This window comes from Bos javanicus, chromosome 1, assembly GCF_032452875.1.
Source record: "Bos javanicus breed banteng chromosome 1, ARS-OSU_banteng_1.0, whole genome shotgun sequence".
NCBI classification, from domain to species: Eukaryota; Metazoa; Chordata; class Mammalia; order Artiodactyla; family Bovidae; genus Bos; species Bos javanicus.
The window spans coordinates 144,133,460-144,161,157 of NC_083868.1; the positions used below are offsets into that span (position 1 = coordinate 144,133,460).

Below are 27,698 nucleotides of genomic sequence, written 5' to 3' on the forward strand. Positions count from 1 at the left end.
GTGAGAAGCAGGGCAGGCAGCGATTAGCAAAAGGACACGTGGGGCTTCCCTCAGGTCCGGTCAGCGTGCTAGACCAGCTTTGCCGCAGGTGGTGACCAACAGATCTGGACGGCCACTGTCCGCCCCCCTCAATAAACGCGCTCCGTGTCAGACTGAACAGGTTTACAACTTGATCAGAAAAGACGCCGGTCCCTCCGCCCAGGAGCGGGGTGGGGTGGGGTGGAGTGGGGTGGGGGAGCAGGGGGTGGTGCGGTGCGCGCCGGGACCGGAGACATCCGCACGGGCACGTCGGCCCCGCCCCCGCCTCGACCGCCCCGCCCTCCTCCCCGGCCGCCCCCGGCGTGGACTGCGGTGACCTCACACGGCGCGGGGCGGAGCGCAGGGCGCGGGGCGGGCTCGGCGACAGCGGCGGCGCGGGACAGGACAGTGAGCGGGGCAGAGTCGGCGCCACCATGGCCAGCGTGGATCTGGAGAAGCTGCGGACCACCGGGGCCGGCAAGGCCATCGGCGTGCTGACCAGTGGCGGTGATGCGCAAGGTGGGCGCGGGCGCGCGGCGGGTCGCTGGCGGGCGGGGGTTCTGCTGTCCCCGGGTCCCTGCGGCGTGCCCGCCACCCTCGGCCCGGATCTGCGGCGCGCGGTCGGCAGGTCCTCCCGGCCCAGGTCCCCGTCCCTGTCCTGGATCCTCCCCGGCTCGCCGGGTACCCGCGTACGTGCCGCCCACCACGGCATCTGCGCCCCACCCGCCTGCCCCCGCCCCCGGGGGCGTGTCTGCGCGGCCGGCTGTGGCCGGCGACCCGGAGCTCTCCCGGCTCTCTCCGCTCCAGGCGGTCCCGGCACCCCTTCCCGTTCACGTGTGTTAGAAGCCCTATTTCCTGGAATGTACGCTGAGCGGAGGCCGCCGAGGGCAGGGCAGTCACCGCAGGCCTGGAGAACCAGTCTCTTCCTGGTTCTGAAACACGACCCGAGGGCTCAGCGCTTCCCCCAAACACCACCTTCAGGGCGGGTCTGGGGCATTTCTTTAGTGCAGGCCTGTCCTCACGCCGCGTATCTAAGACGATGGTCTTCCTGGGGGACTGCCCAGCGTCCCGCAGCCAGGACCTGGCAGAGCCAGGCTATTGCCCTTCCTGGGGGCCTGTCTTGACAGCCCCGTCCTGGCACCCTGGTCCTGTCCTGACCACTGCTCTCCAGGACCAATGGCTTGGGATGGCTAGTGTCACACCTGTGGGGCTTGGCCACATGGCCACACCACACACCTTGAACCCTGGGAGAGACTTTAAGTAGCCCAGGAAGCGGGAGGGATGGAGCCAGCACCCTCAGGCTGCACAGTGAGCCTGGTGTGCCTCCTTCCGGATCAGAAAGTCTAGACGCTTAATTTGTCTCTGCCTCAGACCCCTGACTACTGGGTCCCCCCTCAGACGCAGGGGAGAGCATGGAGGAGGGGCCTTTCATGAGGGAGCCAGACCAGGTTGGCAGAGGGGTCAGCGGCTGTCTGCACCCCCGCCTGCATAGACCTTCCACGGGTTTGGCTGAGCCCCCCGTTTCTGAACTGGTGGCAGGCAGTGTGCTCTGCTACACGTCTGCAGCCCTGCGTGGCCAGAGCGGTTGCCTATTGCTGGGCAGTGGCACCTGGAGCCCTCTTAGAGCAAGGCTGGTGGGCCGGGGCCGGGCAGGAGGAGAGTGGGCTTGGAGGGTGGTCTTGGGGAAGCATCATCCTGTGAGACTGGACCACGGGAAGGGCCAGGTGTGTGGAGGGCAGACACATCACCAGAGGGCTGGACCCTTTGTGAGGTCTGGTGCGGGTACAGGGGGTCTCCACCCAGGCTCCTGTTGCACCGTGGTGACAGCGGCACTGCAGGGAGGGCTGGGGAGGATAAATGAGATACACTTAAGCAGGGGAGCTGAGCTCAGTGGCTGCACAGACAAAATAGGACAAGGGGCTGGACGGAAAGGACCCTGGCAGCAAAGGTGCTGCTGGCCCGGGCAGGCAGGCCAGCTGAGGGCAAAGCCTGTTGACTGAAGGTCTCCTCTTGGCCAGTCCAGCCCTGGTGCCCCACACGGAACGGGGAGTGCTTCCTGAATACCCTGGAGTGTAGCCGCCCGTGCGCCTCTGGCTGGGCTGACCGTCGGCCCCTCACCTCATGCCCTGTCCTCACTCTCCTAGACGCCTGGCTGTGACATGGTTTTATGGTTGAGGCTGTGAGAGAGGTTTCCGCAGACTTCCCTGATTTAGGGCTCAGGCTGATGCCTGGGGGAGGATGTGGGCCAGCTGGCTCTCTGTGGGGCAGAGCCCTTCTGCTCTGTAAGTTCTGGGAGCCCGCCCATGGGTGTCCGCCTGAGGCTGCTCCTTCTCGCTAGCGCTGCTCCAGAGAACTGGCTCTAGGCAATGGCTTCTCAGTTTTCCCTCAGGGACCCCCACCACTGCCTTCCAAACAGAGGCTGACCTCTGGGGGCCTGATGGTGCCGCTTGGCCCTCCCCACATGCCCTCCCGTGTGTGGCGGGGCTGACAGCCACGAGGAGAGCGGGCCTCCACCCTGACCTGCACTTGACTCTCAGACGCTTAAGTCTGCTCTTGGGGTGAATGGAGGCCAGCCTTGTGATGGGAAGCCAGCCTTGACCAGCTCTATGACTTGACCCGAGCCTGATCCTGGGGCCTCAGTTTCCCTCAGCTGTCCAGTCCAGCTCCGTATCCTCACATCGACTGATGAATAAACATGCATCTGCTGGGCCCCGTGTTCCCCCAGGATCAGATCACCTCTTTCTTGTACATTTTGTTTTTCTGGAAGCTAATTATGATGAAAAATCACCTTCGGAACAGGTGCTTTCACCTCTGACATCACTTTGGTTGGTGTCCATTTCCTCCAACAGGAAGTGATCGGTAGCAGTCTCCCTGGCCCACTCTAGGGCGGAGGGTGGGGGAGGTTAGGGTGGAAGGTCGAGCAAGGGTCCAGGGCTGGCTCATCAATGGATGCAGCTGCTCTCCTCCTCACTTCTCTGACCCTGGGGCTCGTGGCTGCCATCCTTGGTTTATTTTGAGAAAGAAAAGCAGCTTAAAGGGCAATTAAAAAGGCCCTCTTAGGAAGGCAGCTTACTGTGAGGTTTACAGGGAAGCCCACACCCTTAGGCCTCTGTCTCCATGGCAGCTGGCACGATCCCATTCGAAGAGTCAAGAGTTTTCCTGTAATATGGTCATTTGTTCTCCTCTGCAAGACTGAGTACAGCACTCTAAGAATGGGGACCTTTGCAGTCCCTGGGGCTGCAGATAAGCCCACCAGGCTGGCTAGGGAGATGACCATAACCTCTGAGTTGGGTGGTGTCCTGGTTTCTAGCCACTGCCCTCACCCCAGGCCCGATCCAGAACTGCTGGTCTCCCTCCTGCCACCAGAGGTGGAGCTTGGACCTTGAGCCTGCAGTGAGATCACAGTGGGCTCACCCCAGCGGGGGTGACCAGGGAGGCAGATATCTGAGAGTGGAAAGCCTGGGCTGGCCAAGGCCCCAGAGGTGGGCAGGCGCTTCTGCAGGACCTAGGGCCTGCTGGGGGCCAGGAGGGGCAGCTTTGCAGCTGTCTCATCTCCCTCCCCATCTCCACCAGCCCCACAGCTCGAAGCCCTTGACCTCCAGCAGCAGGACTGTTGGCCTTCAGATCCAGTTCCTGGAGCAGCCTGGGTGTGTGTGTGGGTGGGGGTGGCTATGCTCCCTGGGCTCCTATTGCTAACTTCAGTGACTATAACCCCACTTCCATACATTACAGGAACATGCGAGTTATGGTTTCTTTAGAAATGGAGTTCTCTTGATAAAGGCAGGTGTGTAAGCCCTGAATGTGGCTGGTTCAGGGCCGCCTGGCCTCTGTGCCCTGCTGGCTGTGATGCCCAGGCACCCCTGCCTAGGGAGTCCCTCCGGTCGTCAGAGAGCAGAAGCTGGGTGGGGATGGGGCAGCCTGCTGTGCCCAAGGTGGGGGTTCTAAGGTGTCTCCAGGCACTGCCCGCACCAGCTGGGGTCCCAGCGGTCCCCCGCCCTCCCTCTGGGACCCCAGCTTCCCGTCTGGAGAGTGACCTTTGTGCTGACCTCCTCGGAGCCCAGTGCCATGAGCCCCCACTGGGGCAGGCTTTGCCCACCAGGCTCTTCCTGAGGTATTGTATGCTGTGTAAGCCTCACGATCCTCCCATGGGATTCCCAAGCTGATGGGCACTGCCCCTCCACCAGCTCTTGGGCCGGGAGGGCAGGGCTCCTGGGCCCTCGGTCACTTCCAGCTGGTGCCCCGCCTTTCCAGGGAAAAGCTTTCACAGCCTAGGGACAGATCATGGGATGTGCATGTGCTCTGAGCCAGGACCACCAGGAAGAAGGCTGGGGGAATAGGGGTGGTCCTGGGGTCAGACCCAGCATCACCTCTGTGACCTGGTCCCCGGACCCAGTGTCACAGGCTGGAACCCAGGGCAGGTGACTGGCCAATTTTCTTCCTCTCCAAGGATGTGGGGCCACCCCGCCTGTTCCTAATGCTGACATCTTTTGTGATGGGTAAGAAGGTTTGAGGCAAAATGCCTACAGCCACTGATTGCAGGCTCCTGCTCCTGAGCCCCAAGCGCAGAGCCCCTCAGCCGTCCATGTGCCCCAGCCCTGGCTACCCGCCAGGTGGCAGTCAGTGTGCGGGCTGGGCCCTCCCTGGGTGCCTGCACAGGGCCACGGACCCGGTACCTGACCTGACCTGTCCAGGCCTGCAACAGCTGCAGCCCTGCCACCGGGCCACTTGGAGGCCTGCTCCCTGGGCAGGGCCGCGTCCCACCCTCAGGCAGCAGCAGGGCCACCGCCCGGGGCCACTGCTGGTGCTCGAGCCTCTCGGGGGCTCCCTCAGTCGTGCTAGTGAGCCTGACTGTATATGAGACCCCAGGAGCACAGTGAGCGTCTTCCATGGAGGGACCTTAGGGACTCGATGATCCCCCACAGCGACCTCAGGGACCCCTTTGCCTTCTGTGGGTCTCAGTCTCAGGACTGTCCGTGAGGGAAGGGAACTGGGGTTCCTCTGAGATCCTCTGAGCATTTCCTACAAGCTGTCTGCTCCTCCTCTCCGTGAACATCTGTCTTTCCACGAAGTCTGTGCTGCAGGGTAGCTGCTGTAGACGGGAGTGGGGGGATGGGAGACTGGGGGCTTGGGGCTAGGGGACAGGGAAGAGAGGTGATCCGCCGAGCCTGGTGGCCCTGGCGTGCAGTGCAGGTTGGGGGCAGGGGCGTCAGCCGAGTCAGCTACACTGCCTGAGGCCCCCGGACCTCCAATAGCCAGACCTTGACTCTCGGGGGCACTGCCCCCTCTCCTGGCTCACGGAGGCCCCTGTGGGCCTCATGGCCCCAGGGCCACAGGCACGGAGCTCCGCGTGGTGGTCTGAGACACTGGCAGAGGATGACGGAGAGTTTGAAAGGCGGTTGTCTCCTGCGTCCCGCCAGCCCCTCTTTCATCTTGGGGCCAAGTCCCCAACCTGCTGGGATTCCCCCAGGTCAGAGCCTTGAGGTCCAGGGAGAGGGCTGTGCCGAGCAGCAGAGGCTGCAGGTGAGCACTGGGCGAGGATGCGGCCGGAAAGGATGTGGCTGGTCTGCAGGTGCCCGTGCAGGGTCAGGAGTGCAGGCTCAGGAGTTGGCCTGGTGGGGGCCTTCCCGACGTAACTCTGGGGGTGGCATGTTTCCAGATGCGAAGCTGAAACAACCTTAGTGGTTCACCCTGGGCTGGACTCAGACCCTTGGCTGGGCTCCCTGAGATGCGGGGAGGGGTGGTCCGGGGTTCCCCCACACTCTGTGTTTCCACTGATAGGCGTCTCCCTGACCCCTCGCAGGCATGAATGCCGCTGTCAGAGCCGTGACTCGTATGGGCATTTACGTGGGGGCCAAGGTCTTCCTCATCTACGAGGTAAGGTGCAGGGGTCCTCGCCCCAGACTCTGGTGGGTGGGCCCTGTGCTCTGGCGGCCGGGGAACACTGGGGGAGGGGAAGGGAGGAGGGATGCGGGACCCTGTTCTGTCAGGGTGACTGGTCCTTGTTCAGCCTGAGGGCCAGGCCCAGAGAGGGGCTGGTCAGCACAGTGGATGGGGCGGGGCCCTGGCTCTGAGCTGGGGTGGAGCCTGCCTTCAGGCTGGGTTCTTGGGCGCGGGTGTGTCCTTTGAGAGAGAGGAGGGCATGAAGCTGTGGTCCTCTTCTGAGGCCAGGACGTCAGCCCATCGTTCTCTGACCCCCAGCCCTCCTGCACCCTCCTCGCCTAACCTGAGCTTGAGTCACTCTAGCAAACAGCCTCCCTGTGCAAAGCAACAGAGAATCATTGTTCTGCTTTGTTCTGCAGAAGCTGGGGCTGCCCTTTGTTCCACCCTCCCCATTCCTATCCCCCTAAATCCTTGTTTCAGACTTGCAGCAGATACATAGACACACACACATGTGGGCGGCCCTGGAATTCCCTCACACCGTGTGAACTGTGTTACTTTGTTTTCACTCTTTACTAGAATGCAGGAACCCCGGCCTGCTCTGCTCTCCCCAGAGCTTCCTCCTCCCACCTTGGGCATGTCTGCGTCCCTGTCCCTTCACCCTGACCCAGGTCAGGCATGACTTCCCAGCCTTGGCTGTACGGGGCCATCTGAATGGACACATGGGCAGACACTTCTGCAGGCCCCTCCCTCCTGCAGGATCCAGACCCTCAGACCGGGCTCAGATGGCCAGAGTCCTCAGTCTTTGGTCATGTCTGGGGAGCCATCTCCTCAGGGCCTCAGGGACCCGTGGCCTCAGGAGCCGGGTGGGTGGGACCCACGCCCCGATAATAGTCTAGAACCTTCCAAAGAGCAGGGTGAGATTCTTCAAGGAGTGGCCGAGTTTTGTGGACAAGTGGTCTCCGATCAGGTGGGGTGGGTCCAAGGCCAGGCTCCTGGAGGGTGTATACATGGCACTTGGTGGTGCTTTGTCTTCTCACCATTTGTGAAAGCACGTGGCCTGGCCCAGACTGTATAGAGCTCCTGCTGATGAGAAGGGCCGGCTGTCGAGGTGGCCAGTGGCTTATGGGAAATAACAGGGTTCGTCAGTGGGTTCGTCAGCGGCGCTCAGGGGAGAGCCCAACTCAGGGGCCACATGCAGCCTCCAGGGCAGAGACCAGCACGGCCTGGCACTGGGGGAGAGGTGCCCGGAGGCCCGCCCTGTCCGTGTTGCTGACGGGCGAGGTGGCCACAGCACGTGGGGTGCTGGGTAGCAGTGCCGTCAGAGGCTGGCCGCACACCCAGTGACGCAAACGTGTTCTTCGCAGCATTATGTCCAATATTCCCAAACCGGATCCCTCCGGAGGTCCACGAACGGTGAACAGATCGTACACTGGGCCTGCTCGGGGGACTCCCACACGGCAGTGAGCAGTCACAGCCTCACATGGTGCTGTGGGGCCGCACAGTCACCCAGCCGAGAGAGGGAGGCCAGACAGAGTGGATGCTGTGCCTGTCATTTCTGAATCTCGCTGGTGCCCCAGGAGGCACAGCAGTGGGCACCTCTGGAGGAGAGGGTCCTGGCAGGGCAGAGGGGCCACAGGACACTGACTGGTTCTGGTTCCGACCCTGGTGTGTGACCCAGGTGCAGCTCATGGACACGCATCAGAAGGTGTGCCTGTGACAGGGGCACTTTGCCGAGCGAGTCGCGCTCTGTAATACGCCATCCTGCAGGCCCTGCAGAGGGTGCTCCGGGAGACTCTCTGGGTGCCAGGCCTCTCCCCCGACACCCCTGATTCCAGCCAACCCCAGCTTTGTCCCGTAACACCCCTGACTCCAGCCGACTCAGCTTCGTCCCCCAAGGCCCTGGGAGTGGAGGGGCCTCTGCACTCAGGACCCCTGGGCCTGCTTCCTGCCAGATGGGGTTTTGGCCGAGGTTCCATGTGTCTTGCTCCCGTGGGCAATGTTCTCTGCAGCCATGGGCACCCATCTCACGCCTGTCCTCTCACTTTCAGGGCTATGAAGGCCTCGTGGAGGGCGGCGAGAACATCAAGCAGGCCAACTGGCTGAGCGTCTCCAACATCATCCAGTTGGTGAGCCTGGGACCCTCCCTGCTGTGAGCGCGTGTGCGTGCCGGGACATGCACACGGGCACATGGAGGAACAACAAGGGGGTACACAGATGCACACACACAGACACAGGCAGTGACACACACAAGGGTTACACAGGTGCACATATCAAACACACACAGAGACACAGACACTTAGACACATAGAGGGACGCAAAGAGGGACAGACAGACACACGAGACAGACACACACAGGCACGTGAGCACACAGAGGGACACACAGGGGAATACGCAGGTGCACACACACACAGACACACAGCCACACACAGGGGGATGCACACACACACACAGAGACAGACACACACAGAGACACACAGGGAGATACACAGGTGCACACACACAGACACACACAGAGACACACAGCCACACACAGAGGGATGCACGGGTGCACACATCAGATAGACACAGAGACGCACAGAGAGACACACAGACACACACAGAGACAGACACACACAGAGACAGACACACACAGACACACACAGAGAGACACACAGGGGGATACACAGGTGCACACACACAGACACACACAGACACACACAGAGAGACACAGACACACACAGAGACAGACACACACACACACAGACACACACAGAGACACACAGCCACACACAGAGGGATGCACGGGTGCACACATCAGATACACACAGAGACACAGAGATGCACAGAGAGACACACAGACACACACAGAGACACACAGAGGGACACACAGGGGGATACACAGGTGCACACACACAGACACACACAGAGACACACAGCCACACACGGGGGATGCACAGGTGCATATATCAGAGACACACACAGACGCACACACAGAGACACACAGACACACACAGAGACAGACACACACAGAGACACACAGAGGGACACACAGGTGCACATATCAGATACACACACAGACGCACAGAGACACACAGCCACACACAGAGAGACACACAGAGGGACGCACAGGGGGATACACATGTGCACATATCAGATACACACAGACACATAGACACACAGAGACAGACACACACAGGGGGACATGCACACTTAGGGACACAGGCTACACACCATCCCTCAGGGGATTGGCTCCAGGCTGACTGTGCCATCCAGTTGCCTTGGGGTCACGGGGGTGGGAGGTGGTGGGTTTCAGAGATCACAGGGCTGGGAAGGCCCCAGATGTCTCAGCTTCCAGCTGCAGGCTGAAGAGGGCCCCCTGGAGGGGGCCTGCGCGGCCTCAGCCTCTCGGCGCCTCCCCCGCCTTCCCCTTTATCATCCTACTTAGTGAGGGTGGGGGTTGAGCAGCTCAACGCCCCCCTGGGGTCAGGGATTCCTAGGCAAGGAGGTCTTTGAACCAGGGGTCTATGGGGAGACCCTAGTCCTCCCAAGAGCAGGGACCTTTGTGGGGCGCCTGTTACCTCTGTGTCCTGAGCCACCAGCTGACACCTGCTTACTGAAGTGATCTGTTGTCATCACGAGCCACACATGGGTCAGCAGAGCAGTGGTGATGGGCCTGGACCCAGGGTCATCCAGGCACGGCCAACCCTGAGGTGCTACCCACCCCTCCCGCCCAGGGTGGACATTCCCAGGGCACTGTCCTCTATAGGCACCCTTGGGAACTGGCTGGTTTATCGAGGCCTGGTGGGTCCAGCAGGGCACAGACGAGCCCTGTTCGTGGGCCTCGTCAGACCCCGTCCCCTGTTCCCCTGCTCTGGAGCCGTGCTCCCTGACCCCGTCACGGGTGGGGCTGCGGCAGCCTGGATACCTCGTCCTCCACCCCAGGGGTCCAAGAAGGACAGCCGTCCTGCCTCAGGCCTGGGTCCAGCTGTCGCTCTGCTCCGACCCTGTGTGTGAGGGTGGCCATCCTTCTGTCCTGAGACAGCACCCAGGGAAGGGGTGTTAGGCCAAGTGTTAGCTGGGAAGTGAAGCTGCATGAAAGGTGGGCACTAAGGATGTGGGAGGAGCTGGTGTTTGGGGAGGAGTGAGGAGCGGCACAGAGCACAGGGGGTGGGGGGGCAGGAGCAAGGGGAAGCGGGCAAGAGGGGCCGGAGGAGCTGGAGGGGCTCCGGGAGGGAGCAGGCTAGGCCAGGGGCAGCTCTGACTCGCATTTTCCGTGAAGTCTGAAACCAGCCTCCTGGTCTTGGGAGCAGCATGGTGTGGCCCGGGCACATTCTCCTCTCCACCTGGCTGAGAGCAGGGGATCCACAGGTGTTCTCGTGGGACAGTCTGGGGACCCCGGCCGAGGCTGAGCAGGGAGGGGCCACGTGGATGCTGGCGTGAGCTGCCCAGGCAGGTCCCTGTGTTGGCTCCCTACGTATCCACCAGAGTACATGCATGTGTGCGTGCATGGTGCACATGTGTGCGTGTGTGTGTGCGTGCACACGTGTGTGTCTGTGTGCACCTTACAGATCTCAGAGCCTGCTCGCCCCTTGCCTTGTCGAGCTCCCTGAGCCTGGTGTGGACAGTCTCCTCCTCGCACACATGAGGAGACATGCCAGGGAGCAGGGGACACCTGCCCAGGCTTCTGAGGAGCCCCTGGCCTCAGCCCTCTTAGTTCTTTGGGGTCCCCAGTTCCCCTGCCCAGTGCCCAGGCTCCTGCCATGCCCCATTGGCTCAGGCTCCCCCTCCTCCATGCAGGGCGGCACTGTCATCGGCAGCGCCCGCTGCAAGGCCTTCACCACGCGGGAGGGGCGCCGGGCGGCCGCCTACAACCTGGTCCAGCGCGGCATCACCAACCTGTGCGTCATCGGCGGGGACGGCAGCCTCACTGGGGCCAACATCTTCCGCAGCGAGTGGGGCAGCCTCCTGGAGGAGCTGGTGAGCGAAGGTGGGTTGCGGCCCAGCCCGGACACAGCAGCTCGAGGGCAGGGAGTGGGCAGGACCAGAGGAGGTGAGAGGCCGCCTGGCTGCTGGCCGGGAGGAGGGGCCTGGGCGCTCCAGGAGGTGCGGGCCAGGGTGGGAGGTGCTCACCTGATGCTCCGAGTTTGGCCAGTAGTGAGGCCTCCTGGGGCTAGACGGCAGTTCCCAGGCTGCCCTACCTGCGCTGCAGGATTCGTTCCTGGATGTTGGTTATGGGCTTGTCCTAGTTGGCAGAAGCATGATAGTTAAAATCTGGTAACACAAGATGTAAAGTCCTGGGGATCCCCGATTGGAAAGTGGCCTATTGGAGCTCCCTTGGTTCTGTGCCACTCATGGGGACGTGGAGGTGAGGGGTGCACACTCCAGGATTTCCCTGGGGGTCTCTGGGTAGGGGATGAGTCTGTATTCGATTCTAGTGGTCCAGCCACTGCTCCCCTCTCCACACTTGGGACCCCTGCTGCAGGACCTGGGGAAGGGGAAGCCGAGCCTGAGGGCCTGATCAGGTTGCACTGCGGGTGGGCTGAGGGAGGTGATAGGGATCAGGGTCTGAGCCCCATGTTGTGGCCACGGGAGCCGGGTGGAGGCACGGAGGCTGCAGCCGGACTGGCCCCTTCTTCCCAGGCAAGATCTCAGAGGGCACGGCTCAGACCTATTCACACCTGAACATCGCGGGGCTGGTGGGCTCCATCGACAATGACTTCTGCGGCACCGACATGACCATCGGCACAGACTCGGCGCTGCACCGCATCATGGAAGTCATCGACGCCATCACCACCACTGCCCAGAGGTTAGCGAGGCCTCCACCCGGCCAGGCCACCCAGCAAGCAAGCTCAGGATCCCGTCCCCCAGCCAGGGGCTGAGGTGGCCGCTCTGCAGAGTCAACAGCTTGTCAGTGTGATTCCATCCCTAGGGGTCTGTGCTGGCTGCCCTCAGCCCCCAGTTGGAGGGAGATTAACAGTGGGGTGAGCAAAAAGGCCTTTGGGTCTGGTCCCTACCCTGCCAGGTTCCCTTGAGCCCTGGGTGGGCCACGGCTCATACGGGGCTCCTGTGGCCCTGGGCGATGGTGCATCCCGCAGGGGTCCTCAGCTGCTAGCTAAGACAGCCAAGCCCAGGCCAGGCAAATGGCCTTTAGCCTCAGGAACAGAAGATCAGTGAAAACCTGTCTGACACCGGGTGTGAGCCCAACAGAGGTGACTCCTAGTGCAGAGACTTGGCCGCCCTGGGAAGGACAAAGGCTGCCTGTCCTTGGGCTGCCCCCGCGCCCTCTGTGTCCCCCAGGCGTGCTCTTGGCTGAGCTGGGGCTGTGGGTGGCGGGACACAGGAGTCCAGGCTGCTCTGGGGACCTTGGCACTGATGCCCGCTGTCCTCTCTGTGTCCACAGCCACCAGAGGACCTTTGTGCTGGAGGTGATGGGACGGCACTGCGGGTAAGGGGCGGTCCCGGTCAGCGGGGGCCCGGGGCTCCTGGGGAACTGGGGTAGGATGCGGGACCTCCTCGGTGCCCCGCCCATGGCAGGTGCTCCCTTGACTTTCTGGCTGTGAGAGCCGGGGTGGGGACTGGGAGCCCTGACTCTGGGGCTGGCTGCCGCTCAGAGCTGTACCTGCTCTGTAACCCTGGGCTCAGGGTCTGGGGTGCTGGGTGGGGGTCCACCCACTGCAGCCCCACCCCCTCCTGCCCTTGCAGGTACCTGGCCCTGGTGTCTGCCCTGGCCTCGGGGGCCGACTGGCTGTTCATCCCTGAGGCGCCCCCTGAGGACGGCTGGGAGAACTTCATGTGTGAGCGGCTCGGTGAGGTGAGCGGCTGAGGGTCTTCTCCCAGGGTCCCTGCTGTGAGCACGGCAGGAGCAGGGACACGGTCAAGCTGGCTTCCTGGGGGCCCTGACTGCTGAGCCCGAGTTGGGGGGATGGCCTTGTGAAGTAGGCGCACAGGGGCGTGCGGCAGGGGCTCGTGGGGGTGGGAGCAGCAGGGCTGAGGCTCATCCAGGAGGGGTGAGCGGGGGCACCTGAGCCAGGGCGCCCAGACGCAGCTCTCTGGCCCCTCGAGATGAAGTTGCGGCCTCTGGCACAGAACAGGCAGATTCTCCGGCCTAGGTAGGGATCCCCAAAGCCGCCAACTGGAATAAACTGGCCACTTGGCTAGGCCAGGGCTCAGTGGTGGACAGGAGGGCTAGGACAGGGGTGGGAGGTGCCCTTCCATGAGGTGGTGCTCAGGGGCTGTGGTCTGGGTTCGAAGCAGGGGAGCCCCTGAGACTGTGCTCCCAAGTTCACGCTCAGGCCCAATCTGGGGCCCTAACAGGCTGTGTCCACCCATAATGTCCTCTGCAAAGTGGCCCAAGGGCAGGACGAGCGTGGAGGCTGCCTGGGGCTGGGCCTGCTGTTCCGGCGTCCTGGGGGCGGTCAGAGCCAAGCCCAATGCTTCCTGCGTGTCCCTCTCCCCATGTGACCAAGGAGGTGGCCTCACTCCCATCCACTGGTGAATGCTCCGCCCCTGCCCGCCACCCCCACCACCCAGGGCTTTGTGTCCCTGCTGCCCAGGACAGTGGGCGGGGCTGAGGGTCATGACTGCCTTCTGGAACCTTACCCAGGGAAGGCAAGGGTGGGACTGAACTGAGCCTGGCAGCGAGGCCGGCCAGAGGCCTGTGTCCTCTCCTTGGCTGGAGTCCTTGTACCCCCGAGTGGCCACGTAGCCCCAGTGGGTGGAGCACCGCTCTGAGGGTGATGGTCCCTGGCTGACCTTAGCCTTGCTTTTGACCTACTTGCTGAGAACTGGGGGCTGGTCTTCCTGGAAGTGGCCTGGACTCAGGCTCACACACCCTGCTGCTTTCCTGCTTTGTGTAAGGCCCTCAGCCCCACCCCAGCCCCACCCCCCAGGGCTTCCCTGAGCCTCAGTTTCCCCACCTGTTCCATGCAGGTGTCACCCTCTGCCCTGGCGGGGAGGTGTGGGCCCTTCTGGCGGCTTCACTGCACTGCACCACCACCACCTACTCCAGGCAGCCCTCCATGCCTGGCTCCCCGTCCCCTCTGCACCCATGCCTTGCAGGAGCTACTCCGATCCTGTCTTTGTCACTTTCTTCTAGTGCTGTGGGGCCAACAGGGGCTGGTGGATCAGAGTGACTCTTACAAATGTTTGTTGAGGAAATAGGTGAAAAGCACTTTTAAATCCCCCAAGACCCTCTCATTTGCAACAAGGAGTGATGCTAATTCATGCTCACCAGCTGAGGCAGGAAGGCTTCCCTCAGCCTGGGGAGTGGGAGGTGGGCAGGAATCCTCCAGTCCCCTAGCCCCCTGCAAGTTCCTCCTCCCTGATCCCCAACCCCAGGTGGGGCAGCAGGGTCCTGGTTCGCCCACATGAACCCTGAGGCGTGGACCCCAAGGAGGGCTCCAGGTGTCTGGGGACAGGTGTCTGCAGGCTGGCGGCTGAGCCCTGGGGTGTCTCTGACCCAGACTCGGAGCCGAGGGTCCCGCCTCAACATTATCATCATTGCTGAGGGCGCCATCGACCGCAACGGGAAGCCCATCTCGTCCCGCTACGTGAAGGACGTGAGTGAACCCCTGGGTCATGTGGGATTGGCAGGGCCTTGGAGGGGGCTCCCCTTTATCTCCAGTCCCCATGTACTCTTGTTGGGGCCCCAACCCTGGCCCCAGGAGGGAGTGTCCTCAGCCCCAGCGATTGCCAGATGTGGAGTGGGCATGGCTGGGACCCTCTGAGAAGCCCTGGGCCCCCAGGCTGAAGTGTGGCCCCACCTGCCAGGAGCCCTGCATCTTCTGGCTTCCAGTCTTCATTCAGCACAGCCCCCCATCCTAGGAGCCCCGTCCAGTCCCCCACCAGTGGTCCCAATGGCTGAGTCTAGCCCCTGCCAGCCCCTCAGTGACAGGGGTGCCCACCGCCCATGCATATCAGATTCATAACAGAACAGCTGGGGCTTTGGGGGCTCCTTCCTAACTGTGACCTGCCCCACCTGCCTGGTTCTACCCCAGGGCCCTGGGCCCCCATCCCCCGGTGGGGCACAGCCCCTGGGAGCCTCCATGCCCCTCACTTTGGCCACCCACCCTGTCCTCAAGTCCCGTCAGGTGCTGCCAGGAACTGGCCCGTCTGCCGCTACAGTGCGCTCTGGGCTTCCTGCTAGTGTCTGGCGGGGCTGACGCACAGGGGCTGGAGGCCATGACGAGCTCCTACAACCCGGCATGCATGCGGGAACACACAGAGACACACGCAGCCATGGTGACACAGAGGCACACCCGCACGGTGACACGGAGGCACACGCAGCCATGGTGACACGGAGGCACACGCAGCCATGGTGACACGGAGGCACGCCCGCACAGTGACATGGAGACACACGCAGCCATGGTGACACGGAGACACACGCAGCCATGGTGACACAAAGGCACGCCCGCATGGTGACATGGAGACACACATAGCCATGGTGACATGGAGACACACGCAGCCATGGTGACACGGAGGCACACACAGCCATGGTGACACAGAGGCACGCCCGCACGGTGACACGGAGACACACGCAGCCATGGTGACACGGAGGCACATGCAGCCATGGTGACACAGAGGCACGCCCGCACGGTGACACGGAGACACACGCAGCCATGGTGACACGGAGACACACGCAGCCATGGTAACACAGAGGCACGCCCGCATGGTGACACGGAGACACACATAGCCATGGTGACATGGAGACACACGCCCCCACGGTGACACGTAGACACACGCCCCCATGGTGACATGAAGACACACGCCCCCACAGTGACACGGAGACACACGCCTGCACCGTGACAGGGAGAAGCATGCCCCCATGGTGACACGGAGGCACACACAGCCATGGTGACACGGAGACACGCCCGCACGGTGACACAGAGACACACATAGCCATGGTAACATGGAGACACACGCCCCAATGGTGACACGGAGAAGCATGCCCCCATGGTGACACGGAGGCACACACAGCCATGGTGACACGGAGACACACGCAGCCATGGTGACACGGAGGCACACGCAGCCATGGTGACACAGAGGCACACCCGCACGGTGACACGGAGACACACGCAGCCATGGTGACACGGAGGCACACGCAACCATGGTGACACAGAGGCACGCCCGCACGGTGACACGGAGGCACACGCAGCCATGGTGACACGGAGGCACACGCAGCCATGGTGACACAGAGGCACGCCCGCACGGTGACACGGAGACACACATAGCCATGGTGACATGGAGACACACGCCCCCACAGTGACACGGAGACACACGCCTGCACGATGACAGGGAGAAGCATGCCCCCATGGTGACACGGAGATACACGCCCCCATGGTGACACGGAGGCACACACAGCCATGGTGACACGGAGACACGCCCGCACGGTGACACAGAGACACACATAGCCATGGTAACATGGAGACACACGCCCCCACGGTGACACGGAGGCACACACAGCCATGGTGACACGGAGACACACACCCACACACGCAGGAGCATGCACCACACACACACATGGAAACAGCCCCCTGCACACTCAGGCTGGGCCAGCTCTGTAGGGCCGCTGGGGTTCTGACAGCCTGAAATCCCTGAGGCGGATGGGGGACAGGGGAGGGAAGGGCACTGGGGGCCATGAGGTGGCCCTGCCCAGTGGGGAAGGTGTGGCAAACCCAAGGCCCTGCTTCTCTGTCCCCACGAGCAGCTGGTGGTCCAGAGACTGGGCTTCGACACGCGTGTGACTGTGCTGGGCCATGTGCAGAGGGGAGGGACCCCCTCGGCGTTCGACCGCATCCTGGTAGGTGGGGCCTCGCCCTGGCGCTGGCTGTGCGTGCATGGGTGGCGTGGTGCGTGTGATGCCTGGGTGCGTGTGTTTTCACTGCCGCCAGTGTTCATAGTGAGACCGAGGCCTGGCAGCCCAGGCTCCCCAGCCTCCCGGCGATGACTTTGATGGGACTTTGGGGAGGAGGGCTGGGGTGCAGCGGATGTCAGGTTGTTCTGAGTCTGGCCAGTGGGCTGGGTGCCTCAGCTCCAGGGCCCAGGCGCTGGGTCCTGGCCCGAGGGGGCATCGGTGTCCTGATCGTTGCTGGTCCCCCCTCACCCTCTGCAGGGCGGGAACACTGCTGCAGCCACAGGGGGACAGGGACTCAGTCAGGGAGGCCCCTGGGTGGAAAGCGCCTGCCTGTGAGGCCCTGGTCATCCTGGGGAAGGGCGTGGAGACCGTGGGGCCCGTGGGAGTTGTGCCTGGGCCTCCGGTTCTGCGGATGCTGATGGAGACACAGGATGCCTGGGAGGGAGCCACAGGAGGAGCAGCTTGGTACTGGTCCCCGAGCTCAGGCCCACAGGGAGTTACAGCAGGGGGGCCGGCTTGAGGTACTCCTGGGGGACGCGGGGCCTTTCCTCCAAGGCTGTTCCCGACACTCACCCGGCCAGTGTGGGAGACCCGGCGTGGTGCACGCAGGGACATGCTGTCTCACCCAGTGGAGCCACAGGCCTCGCTCCCCACGCATCTGTGTGTTCCCGCTGTCTGTGCTGGGACCCAAGTTTGTGGTTTGTCCCCACGGAGGGCAGTCCTTACCTGTTTTAGCTGGTCCAGCCCACCAGACCACGCCCCCATTTGCACCCACATCAGAATAGCTTTGGCAGAGGGGCTGGAAATGAGAAACCTCATCATAGTGGAAAGAACCCCAGAAACCCAGGTCCAGCCCTGCGGCTGCAACCGGAGTGCAGGTGCCACGGCCTCCAGCAGGGCTGCTGAGACCTGAGAAATGGTGCTGGTGGAGGTGAAAGATGACCACGTGGAGTCAGCGTTTCTAGAATAAATGGTGCCACTTATTCTAGAAGCTTCTAGCACACAAGTGCGTGTGTGTATGTGTGTGTGTGTGGTGGGCAGGATCTGAGGGCTGAGGCCTTGTGGGTCTGCCGAGGGACGTGTGTGTCATGGGGCTGGCTCCCTCCCGGCTGCACGTGCCTGAGCTCTACCAACCTCTCCCTGTTTAGAGCAGTAAGATGGGCATGGAGGCGGTGATGGCACTGCTGGAGGCCACGCCCGACACGCCGGCCTGCGTGGTCAGCCTCTCGGGGAACCAGTCCGTGCGGCTGCCCCTCATGGAGTGTGTGCAGATGGTGAGCACTGGCCTGCCCAGGGTGCCCAGGGTGAGGAGGTGCCGGGGCCTTCGTGCTCTGCTGGGCTCTGCTGTGCTCCCCACCACAACATGGAGCTGCCTGCCCTTCCAGGCCTCTCAGGGCCCAGCCAGCAGGCCTGCTGTGAGGGCCCCCAGCCCATCCCTCTCGGACTCCTGCTGCTCCCCCACGTGTGTGACAGGGAGCAGGCGGTTCACGCAGCATCACCTCCTGGTGTGCCCACCCTGGTGCATTGCTGCTCACCTCAGCAGGCCTCAGGGTGTCCAAGGCCTGCAGTCATCCAGGGGGAGGGAGGTGTCAGCAGATGCCTCAGGTGAGACAAGTCCCAAGAGAGGTGTGGGGGGCTGCAGGGAGCTGCTGAGCCTGTGGGGTTCTGGTGAGCTGGAGTTTGCACGACCCTGGGGGGAGCCAAGGTCACTTAGCCTTCCCGAGCCAGTGGCCTGGGACAGGTCTTGCACTGGGCGGGGTGCAGATGAGAAGGTGAAGGGGAAGCGAGGGGCCAGAACCACTGGGACATCTTGTGTTGTCAGAGAAGGGGCCACTGCGGGAAGGGGAGCGGGAGGTGAGGGCAGAGAGAGGCTGGGAGGCTGGTGGAAATGTGGGCACTGGCTCCCCTTCTGCAGTGGAGCCTGCCCAGGGGAGGCAGGCTGGCAGCAGAGAGGGGCTGCCCCGGCACTTCTCCTGGAACACCCTCCTGCAGTGACCTCATGGGGCCTCGCTTTGGGGCAGGCTGGTCATCGGTGGTGTGAGCCTGGGGGCCAGAACTGCCTCGCCTTTCGCTCCTAGGAGGAGTGAGGCCCAGGTGCCCCTTCCAGGGAGGGGAGGACCCAGCAGGTCAGATGGGGTCCCCTTGCCCTTAGACCTCCCGATTGCCAGCAGTGACGGCTGCCCGGCAGGTCTGGGCCAGACCCCTCTCAGCTGAGTGTGCCAGACCCCTGTCTCCAGCCTGTGCTTCTTGTTTGCTTTAAGACCAAGGAGGTGCAGAAGGCCATGGACGAGAAGAGGTTTGACGAGGCCATCCAGCTCCGAGGCGGGTGAGGGCCTGGCGGGCCCCACACTGGGCAGTGGTCTGTTCTGTGGGGCCCCCAGCAGACTCCCGAGTGTCTTGCCCATGGCCCCCCCGCCCCTGACACGCGGACGTGCCCACCTGCAGAGGTGGCGCTCTGAGCCCCTCTCCTAGGGCATGCGTCACGCAGGAGATGGGGCGTGACGGTCCCTGTGACCAGGAAGCAGGCGGGCAGCCTGCAGGGCTGGGTGTGTGTGTGGAACACTGCACAGGTAGGGTCAGGAAGGGGGCCTGGGGAGGGGGCAGGGGGAGGGGAGACCGCAGGAGGAAGCAGTGGGGGAGGCCCGGGGCCAGGTCACCTGGATCCACAGGTCTGTTTCCTCTGGGTCCGTTGGCCTTGGAGCTGCAGAGTCCATGCTGGCTGAACGCGGGCACTTGCTTTGCTGAGGGGGCATTGGGAACGCGTGTTTAGAGGGATCTCTGCCGCCTGGCGATGGCACCCAGCCAGGCTCCATGGCGACAAGAGTGGGGAAGTGGGCCATGCCCGTGTTTGGCCCCTCGGAGGCTGCATTCTGGGCTGGGCTGTGGCTGTGCTGGGCCAGGCTGCTCGGCTGTGGCTGCGCCGTGCATGACCCGCTTCCTTTCCAGGAGCTTTGAGAACAACTGGAATATTTACAAGCTGCTTTCCCACCAGAAGATCTCCAAGGAGAAGGTGAGAGCGGGCTGCGGAGCCCATGCCTGTCTGTGTCTGCAGCCTCCACCTGCCAGCTCCCCCACAACCTGGCTCAGGGAGTAGGGAGCCGCCCCTGCTCAGGGAACCGGGACCCTCCCTCCTGTCTGGGGTCTGAACTGCGGGCTGAGAGGGCAGGCTCGGCCTCTGCTTGACCAGTAGGCCCCAACAGCCTGTGTCTGGGCCTGGGGATCACACTGGCCTGTCGCTTATCAAATGGCTGAAGGTTAAGTCAGGCCCACAGGTTGCCTTGGAGAGCAGGGCTCCAGGGTTACGCTGTTGTTCCGTTGCGCAGTCGTGTCTGACTCTTTGAGACCCCGTGGACAGCAGCACTCCAGGCTTCCCTGTCTTTCGCTGTCTCCTAGAGTTTGCTCAGATTCATGTGCATTGAGTTGGTGATGCCATCCAACCATCTCATTCTCTGCCGCCCCCTTCACTTTTGCCTTCAGTCTTTCCTGGCATCAGGGTCTTTTCCAGTGAGTCAGCTCTTCGCATCAGGTGGCCAAAGTATTAGAGTTTCAGCTTCAGCATCAGTCCTTCCAATGAATGCTCAGGACTAATTTTCTTTAGAATTGACTGGTTTGGTCTTGCTGTCCAAGGGACTCTCAAGAGTATTAAGACATGTTCCCAAACAGCTAAAAACTTCAGGAAATGGTCTCTCTTCCAAATAAGGACAACAGCAGGATCCATCTCTGAAATCATGGGACGAAGAAAGGGTCACACCAAGACAATCTTGGACGGTGGGGTCCTGGCCCACCCACCCCCATTTATCCCAAGAGCTGGTTGGGGGTGGGCAGCATTCCCAGGCAAGGCAGAGTGGTGTCCACATCTCCTTCCAGAACCCTCTGGGTTATGACCACCTCTGGGGCATCAGGCTGGTGTTACCAGGACCCACCAGAGCCACACAGCCCAGCAGAGCCAGTGGCCACACGTGGCTGCTGAGTGCTGGGAACGTGGCTGTCCCTAGTGGGGTGCCTGCGTGCCCCACAGATGTTGGGTCTGAGGAGCAGCAGGAGAAATGGGTGTGAAAGACCTGATTTCTTACATTGATTCCGAGTTGAGGTGATGACACATTGGTTCTATCAGGTTAAATTAACCATTGTATTACTATTAATTATTAATATTAAAGGGCTTCCTTGGTGGTTCAGTTGGTAAAGAATCCACCTGCAATGCAGGAGACTCAGGTTTGATTCTTGGGTTAGGAAGATCCCCTGGAGAAGGAAATGGCAACCCACTCCAGTATTCTTGCCTGGGAAATCGCATGGACAGAGAAGCCTGGCGGGCTACGGTCCGTGGGGTTGCAGAAAGTCAGACACGACTTAGCGACTACACCACCATTAATACGAAATTGGCATCGCCTGCTTCTTTGCACTTTGTTGTGGCTGCGGTGGCCCCCTTGTGCTGCTCACCAAGGATTTTCTGGGGCGCTGAGCCCTGAGCGTGGGGTGACTGCCACTGGCAGGCACTGACTGTGGTCCCAGCTGCACTTGACTGACAGCGGCTGGAGTCCTGCTCCTGCCTTTGGCCCAGGACTGTGCGGGTTGTGGGCGGGGCCTGCACGGTAGCTCGGGTGGTCTTGAGCTGAGCATCAGGAGGCATCAGCGGGACACAGACCCTCCTGTTATGGGATCAGGAGGACAGGTGTTTGTCACGCCCGGGGGAGTCCAGTCCCTGGACGGTGTCCAGGCTGGCCCGAGGACCGGGGCCCTTTCTCTGGAAGCTGCTGTCTGCTGACTTCCATCTGGGTCAGCGGCCCCCCAGCCCTGTGCCCACGTGTTTGTCTCTCCCTCTTCTCTGAAGACCAACTTCTCCTTGGCCATCCTGAACGTGGGGGCCCCAGCAGCCGGCATGAACGCGGCCGTGCGCTCGGCGGTGCGTTCTGGCATCTCCCAGGGCCACACGGTGTACGTCGTGCATGACGGCTTTGAAGGCCTGGCCAAGAACCAGGTAGGTGAGGCCGTGCCCGAGGCCGGTGGGGAGCCCAGCCTGTGGTGGTGCGCCTGTTTGCCTTTGGTCAGCTTAGGCTACGTCCCCGGCTGGCTTATAAACACACAAGGACCAAAGGACTCACAATGTGGGCACGGGGAAAGGCTGGGCCTGCTCCCCGGGGTGCCGGGGGCACAGCTGGATCCACCTCAGCCTAGGTCAGCCCCCGAGACCCTGCTCCGACCTGTGGCTGGAGGGTCAGTCCCTGGCCTGGCCTCTGTCCCCCCAAGGACGTGCACTTCTGAGCACAGGCTTGTCATCTGTGGAGAAGTGGGCAAGTGCCCTGGCCTGCTCCCTGAAGCCATGCCTCCCCCTACAGGTGCAGGAAGGGAGCTGGCATGACGTGGCCGGCTGGCTGGGGCGTGGTGGCTCCATGCTGGGGACAAAGAGGTGAGCAGCTGGCCACTGGGTGGGGGGTGGATGTCAGAGAAACCAGCCCCGTGGCCACAGGCTGGGTCCTCCCTGGCTGGTGGCCTGTCTAGAGTGGGACACAGACCCTGCTGCCGGGGGCTTCCCTGAGGGCACCTGTGTAGAGGATGGCTATTCAGGTGACCCAGCCTGCAGAAGGCACCCCCTCGGGCAGGAAGTGAGGCTTACAGCCCAGGTGTGGGGAGGGCAGTGGCCAGTGCCCTGGCAGGTGCCAGGCCACCTGTCCTGCTGGTGGTCCCTTCACCCCCACCCACCCATGCCTCACCTCTGCCTCCCCTCTAACGGGGAATAATCACATTGCCAGGTCCCATGCCCACCTTCTCCTGTGGTCAGACATTGTGGACGTGTGTCCCTCCAGCCTGGCATTCTGTGCAGACTCGCGTATCCATCTGATTTATCTTCTGCAGGACGCTGCCCAAAGGCTACATGGAGAAAATTGTGGAAAACATCCGCCTTCACAACATCCACGCCCTGCTGGTCATCGGGGGCTTTGAGGTGAGGGGGCCGCAGGGGAGCATGCAGGGGCAACCCGGGCAGGAGGACCAAGTGGCCGAGGGCCTCAGTCTCCTGCTGGCGAAGGGCCAGTCCAGAGGGCTCTCAGCAGAGCTCTGAGTACTGGGGGCGTGTCCATGTGACGTTGGTGCTCGCTCAGCCCCCCTCCATGACAGACATCGACTCCTGCCCTCTCCTGGAGGAACCTGAGCGCCTGCAGAATGGGTGGAGTGGGTCGGGGTCACGGCAGCTGGCCTCCTTCCTGCCCTCCTTGGAGTCCAGTTCCTGGGGACGGTGGCTACAGAGCTCCTGGGTGGGGCCCACCTGGTCTTGGCCCTGAGGGTGGGGGCAGGTGGGCTCAGGTGCCCAGCCCCGCACACACGTGGGGAGCAGGACCCAGGGGCCCCTTCTCTGGCCTTGGCCCCCAGACCAGCCTCTCCAGGGCCGGGCCTGAGCCCCCCATCCCCACAGGCCTACGAGGGGGTGCTGCAGCTGGTGGAGGCCCGTGGGCGCTACGAGGAGCTGTGCATCGTCATGTGCGTCATCCCCGCCACCATCAGCAACAACGTGCCAGGCACGGACTTCAGCCTGGGCTCTGACACGGCCGTCAACGCCGCCATGGAGGTGCGGGCTGGGCGTGGGCCGGGGGCTGGTTGGGAGTGGGGAGCGCGCAGAGGGGCTGCCGAGCAGGTAGGACAGGTACGGGGCCCCACCGAGGCTGGTGGACCATGTGGGGAGTGGGCAGGACCCGGCTGCCCCCCGAGGCCTCGTGGATGGCACCAGGGGGGAGTGGCTGTGGGGTGATAGGGTGTGAGGATGATGGTGGGCAGGGCTGCAGCCGACCTAACTGAGCTGCTGTACTGGTGTGGACATCCAGCCATGGTTCTGTCTGGTGAAGCAGCCACATGGTGGCTCTGGGGGTACCCAGGGCTCTGGCTGGGACGTGGGAGGTGGGAGCCTTGTTCCGGGATGGGGGAGGGTCCCAGCAGGCTTGCCCCACTGAGCTCCCCAGGGGCGTCCCCCTGACTCTCACTCTCCAGACCTTTCCCACCCTATTACCTCTCATGAACCCAGCTCCCCCGAGGTTCCAGCACCTCCATTTGGGGGATCAGAAGCTGGAAGAGGGTGTGCTGCTGTAATAAGTGCTACATATTATTAGATGAAGAAGAAAATACAAATGGAACAAGAGACTAAAGGAGACCCCAAACCCCCCACCCCTACTTCCCCCATCCCAGAATACCACGATCCTCAGGGGTTTTCTTAGAATCCAGCCTCCATCTGCACTGGCTGTGGGTCACTGCACCCACTGCTCTTCCGAAACTTCTGGTGCCCCTGAACCTCACCAGGTGGGGGAAGATAGGATTCTATTTCAGTTCACAATTCTGATTTCTGGTGCAGTTGAACATTTTCCATGCATTTATTGGTGGCCATTTATGGGTTTTTGGAAATTATCTTTTTCCACCATTTGCCTATTTTTCTCTGGGCACGTTTTCTTTTTTATTTGTAAGTGCTCTTTACATATGTGGGACACAGACTCTTTGCAAACACTGTGGCCGTCTCCTCCACTTTGCTCTTCATCTGTCATCTGGGGTTGATCCTCACAGTTCAGACATCAGTGACCTGCTCATCTGTTTTGGTTCTCTTTCCTCAGTTCTTTGTCCAATACTCGCATTTCCTTGAACCATTCAGAGGTAGGATTGTTATCAGGCATCACGTTATCCTTAGTGTGTGCAGAGCCCTCACTGCATGTGCTGTCTGGGCCCCTGTTTATGACCCTGACGTGGCAGGCATGTCTCCCGATTTGGCAGATTAAGGCTCAGTACGTCCTTGGCCCAGGGTCAGGGAGAGCCTCCTGGCAGCGCCCCTGGCCTCCACCCACCACACTCTAGTGATCCCTCCTCGTCCTGGGGGCAGAATTGCCCAGACTGGGAATTCGATTCTGTGTGGCCAAGGGGAGGTTCATGGTGAGGCCTGCCAGCACCCTGGCACACAGGGCAGGGGCTGTCCCAGCCCCTCCCTGCCTCCGCCTTGGTCCTCAGCTTGGGCCAGAGACCTGAGTCCCTGTAGCATCGTGGGTCCCTGCGGCCTGAAGGGCGGTCTCTGACTGCCCCCTGGCCCCCAGAGTTGTGACCGCATCAAGCAGTCGGCCTCGGGGACCAAGCGCCGTGTGTTCATCGTGGAGACCATGGGTGGCTACTGCGGCTACCTGGCCACCGTGACTGGCATCGCTGTGGGCGCCGACGCTGCCTATGTCTTCGAGGATCCCTTCAACATTCAAGACTTAAAGGTGAGCAGAGCCCCCGCCCTTCCTCCCGCTGCAGACCACTTGAAGGGGCTGGGACTCCAGCCAAGGAGCCACGGCCCAGAAGGCTGGGGACTCATCGCCTTCAAGGGGACCCAGCCCATGACCCCCTGCACTCCTTCCCCCACAGTGCAGTCCCCTCACCCCTACTCTGTGCAGCCCCCCCCACCCCTGTGCAGCCCCCCCACCCCATGCAGTCCCACCCCCTCGCCCCCACCTCCATGCAGCCCCCCTTCCCCGCCCTGTGGCTTTCCCACCCGGCCTCACTGTCCAGCCACTGGCCCACCCCCGCACCAGCCCTTCTAGTCCTTCAGGGCCTGCAGGACCAGCCTGCCCCTGTAGGTGGACCTGGGTCATGTTGGCCCTGCCTGTCGGGTATTCTGGAACGTTCCTTCCTGGACAGCCCGCAGCTGCTGGAGGGGGTGGGCAGTGCTGACTGATGCACCGACCTCACTCACTGTGGTTGGTCCTCCCTCTGCAGGCCAACGTGGAGCACATGACCGAGAAGATGAAGACAGAGATCCAGCGGGGCCTGGTACTCCGGTGAGGCTGCAGGCGAGCCCACAGGGCCTGGGGGTGGGAGCTTCCTGACCCCTGGGCTGTGGGTCAGGGCTGCTGAGGGGCAGCTGGGCAGAGAGAGGATGGGGGCTTAGGCAGTGGTGGTGGGGTCGAGCTTTCCCTCGAGCCTGTGGGCCAGCCCACAGGGGTGGGCTCAGCATCCCTGAGACTCAGGTCCCACCTTCCTCTTCCAGGAATGAGAAGTGCCATGAGCACTACACCACAGAGTTCCTGTACAACCTCTACTCCTCCGAGGGCAAGGGCGTGTTTGACTGCAGGACCAACGTCCTGGGCCACCTGCAGCAGGTGTGGGGGGTGGGGACGTGGATTCCAGAAGGCTGCTCCCTGACACCTGTGCCCAGGGGCCCAGGGGGCTGCAGCAGAGCGAGGACACTTCTCCATGCCCCTCCTCTTGGGGCACCTGGCTGTAGGGGCTGCTTCATCCGCACACCCCTGACCCGAGTGCTCATCGCCCACTGCACAGGCAGGAGACCCAGGCTGTGTCTTGGTGAGACCCATGCTGTGGGTTCCCAGCCAGACGTGAGAGCTGTGTGCACCCACAAGGCACCCCTTCCCCAGGGGTTTTTGCCCACTAGTGGTGGGACCTGTCTGCTGGATGCAGGGGCCCACAGAAGCCTCCCAGTCGATGAGTTGGCGACCCACTACCCGGCCTCTGGAGGTGGCCTTTGGGCCAAATGTGGGATGGAGAAAGGGGCTGGGTTGCTATAGGCCGAGGGGATGGGGTGTCAGAACTCTCTGGGAGGGCTCACCTAGGTCATGGTCAGGCCAGGATGCTGGACTCAGGCCACGGCTGGGGCTGCCTGTGGCCCCACGGCTCCCCAAAGGCCAGAAGCTGGCCTCACCCACTGTGTTTCCCACGGCTCCCCAAAGGCCAGAACCTGACCTCACCCACTGTGTTTCCAGGGTGGAGCTCCCACCCCCTTTGACCGGAACTATGGTACCAAGCTCGGGGTGAAAGCCATAATCTGGATGTCGGAGAAGCTGCGGGCAGTCTATCGCAATGGTAAGTGGGGGCAGGCAGCAGCCGGCCCAACCTGCCCTCCGCTGGCATCCCTGGTGTGGGGCTGCCATCACATGCCTATGTCCACAGGGCGGGTGTTTGCTAATGCCTCTGACTCGGCCTGCGTGATTGGCCTGCAGAAGAAAGTGGTGGCCTTCAGCCCTGTCACCGAGCTCAAGAAAGACACCGACTTTGAGTGAGTCCCTCCAAAGAGAGGGTGGACCGCAGGGCCCAGACCTGCCTGGGGCGAATGTGCTGGGAGAGGGGTGTGGCCACACTCAGCCCTGACCCCACAGGGTTGCCTGTCCACCACCGACAGGGTAGAGGGTGAGGGTGAGAGGGTAGAGGTCAGTGATGGTCAGGTCTGAGGGTGTACTTGATCTGCTGAGCCCTCCTGGGTGTGGGCCCCAGAGGGACAGGACCCCAACACAGTGGCCAGGTGTCCCAAAGGGACGCGCCTGGGAGCTACCCCTCCCCTGCCTCCGCCCCCTGACCCTGACCCCGCCCCGCTGCAGGCACTGCCAGTCCCACCCCTGAGCACACCCTCTGACACTGACCCTGTCCCGCCCCAGGCACCGCATGCCCCGGGAGCAGTGGTGGCTGAACCTGCGGCTCATGCTGAAGATGCTGGCACACTACCGCATCAGCATGGCTGACTACGTGTCCGGGGAGCTGGAGCACGTCACCCGCCGCACCCTCAGCATTGAGACGGGCTTCTGAAGCTGCGTCCACGCCCCGCTCACCCTGCACCCGCCTCCCCCAGCTCCTCGGGGCCAGGCTGCTGGACCCTGCGGGTGCGCGGGCAGGGGCTGTGGGCCACAGGGCCATGCAGGCTCCAGGGTTCTCACTGCCCCACTTCCTTTCTGCCGCCCTCTCAGCTCTCTCCTGGGACAGAGCACCCTGGGCACCCCCTTCCAGTGCAGGGGCATGCGCTGGCATCTGTGTTTGGACATGGCTGCCCCTCTGCCTCAGCACCCCATGTGGCCTGGAGCCTCTCTCCTAGGCGGCCCTGTACCCTCACCTGTCCTGGGCCCAAGGCAGTGGGAGGGCTTACCCTGTGGACCTCACTGTGACCCTGCTTCTGTGTGCACTGGCCGCCGGGGCTGAGCAGAGCTTGTCACCTTTTCTAGGAATAAAATCACCTGACTGTGGA

At 62.5% G+C, this 27,698-nt stretch overlaps 1 protein-coding gene across 1 annotated transcript; it reads left to right on the forward strand.

The window, feature by feature from the left end:
* Window positions 1-364: 364 nt before the first annotated feature.
* PFKL (phosphofructokinase, liver type) lies at window positions 365-27,698 on the forward strand. The gene is made up of 22 exons (XM_061423085.1): window positions 365-537; window positions 5,819-5,892; window positions 7,947-8,024; window positions 10,675-10,864; window positions 11,518-11,683; window positions 12,278-12,322; window positions 12,580-12,688; window positions 14,340-14,435; window positions 16,583-16,675; window positions 17,878-18,003; window positions 18,991-19,055; window positions 19,676-19,739; window positions 21,558-21,704; window positions 22,063-22,133; window positions 22,580-22,667; window positions 23,136-23,288; window positions 24,787-24,951; window positions 25,448-25,509; window positions 25,719-25,830; window positions 26,449-26,548; window positions 26,636-26,741; window positions 27,118-27,698. Exons 1-22 carry the CDS (start codon window positions 453-455, stop codon window positions 27,263-27,265), a joined length of 2,343 nt encoding a protein of 780 aa, XP_061279069.1. The 5' UTR covers window positions 365-452; the 3' UTR covers window positions 27,266-27,698.

Excerpts from the sequence above, each read along its gene's own strand:
- PFKL (XM_061423085.1), top strand. The coding sequence starts at position 453 with ATGGCCAGCGTGGATCTGGAGAAGCTGCGGACCACCGGGGCCGGCAAG. Across the intron at positions 538-5,818 it reads CAGTGGCGGTGATGCGCAAG|GCATGAATGCCGCTGTCAGA; the intron begins GTGGGCGCGGGC and ends GACCCCTCGCAG. Across the intron at positions 25,510-25,718 it reads CAGCGGGGCCTGGTACTCCG|GAATGAGAAGTGCCATGAGC; the intron begins GTGAGGCTGCAG and ends TTCCTCTTCCAG.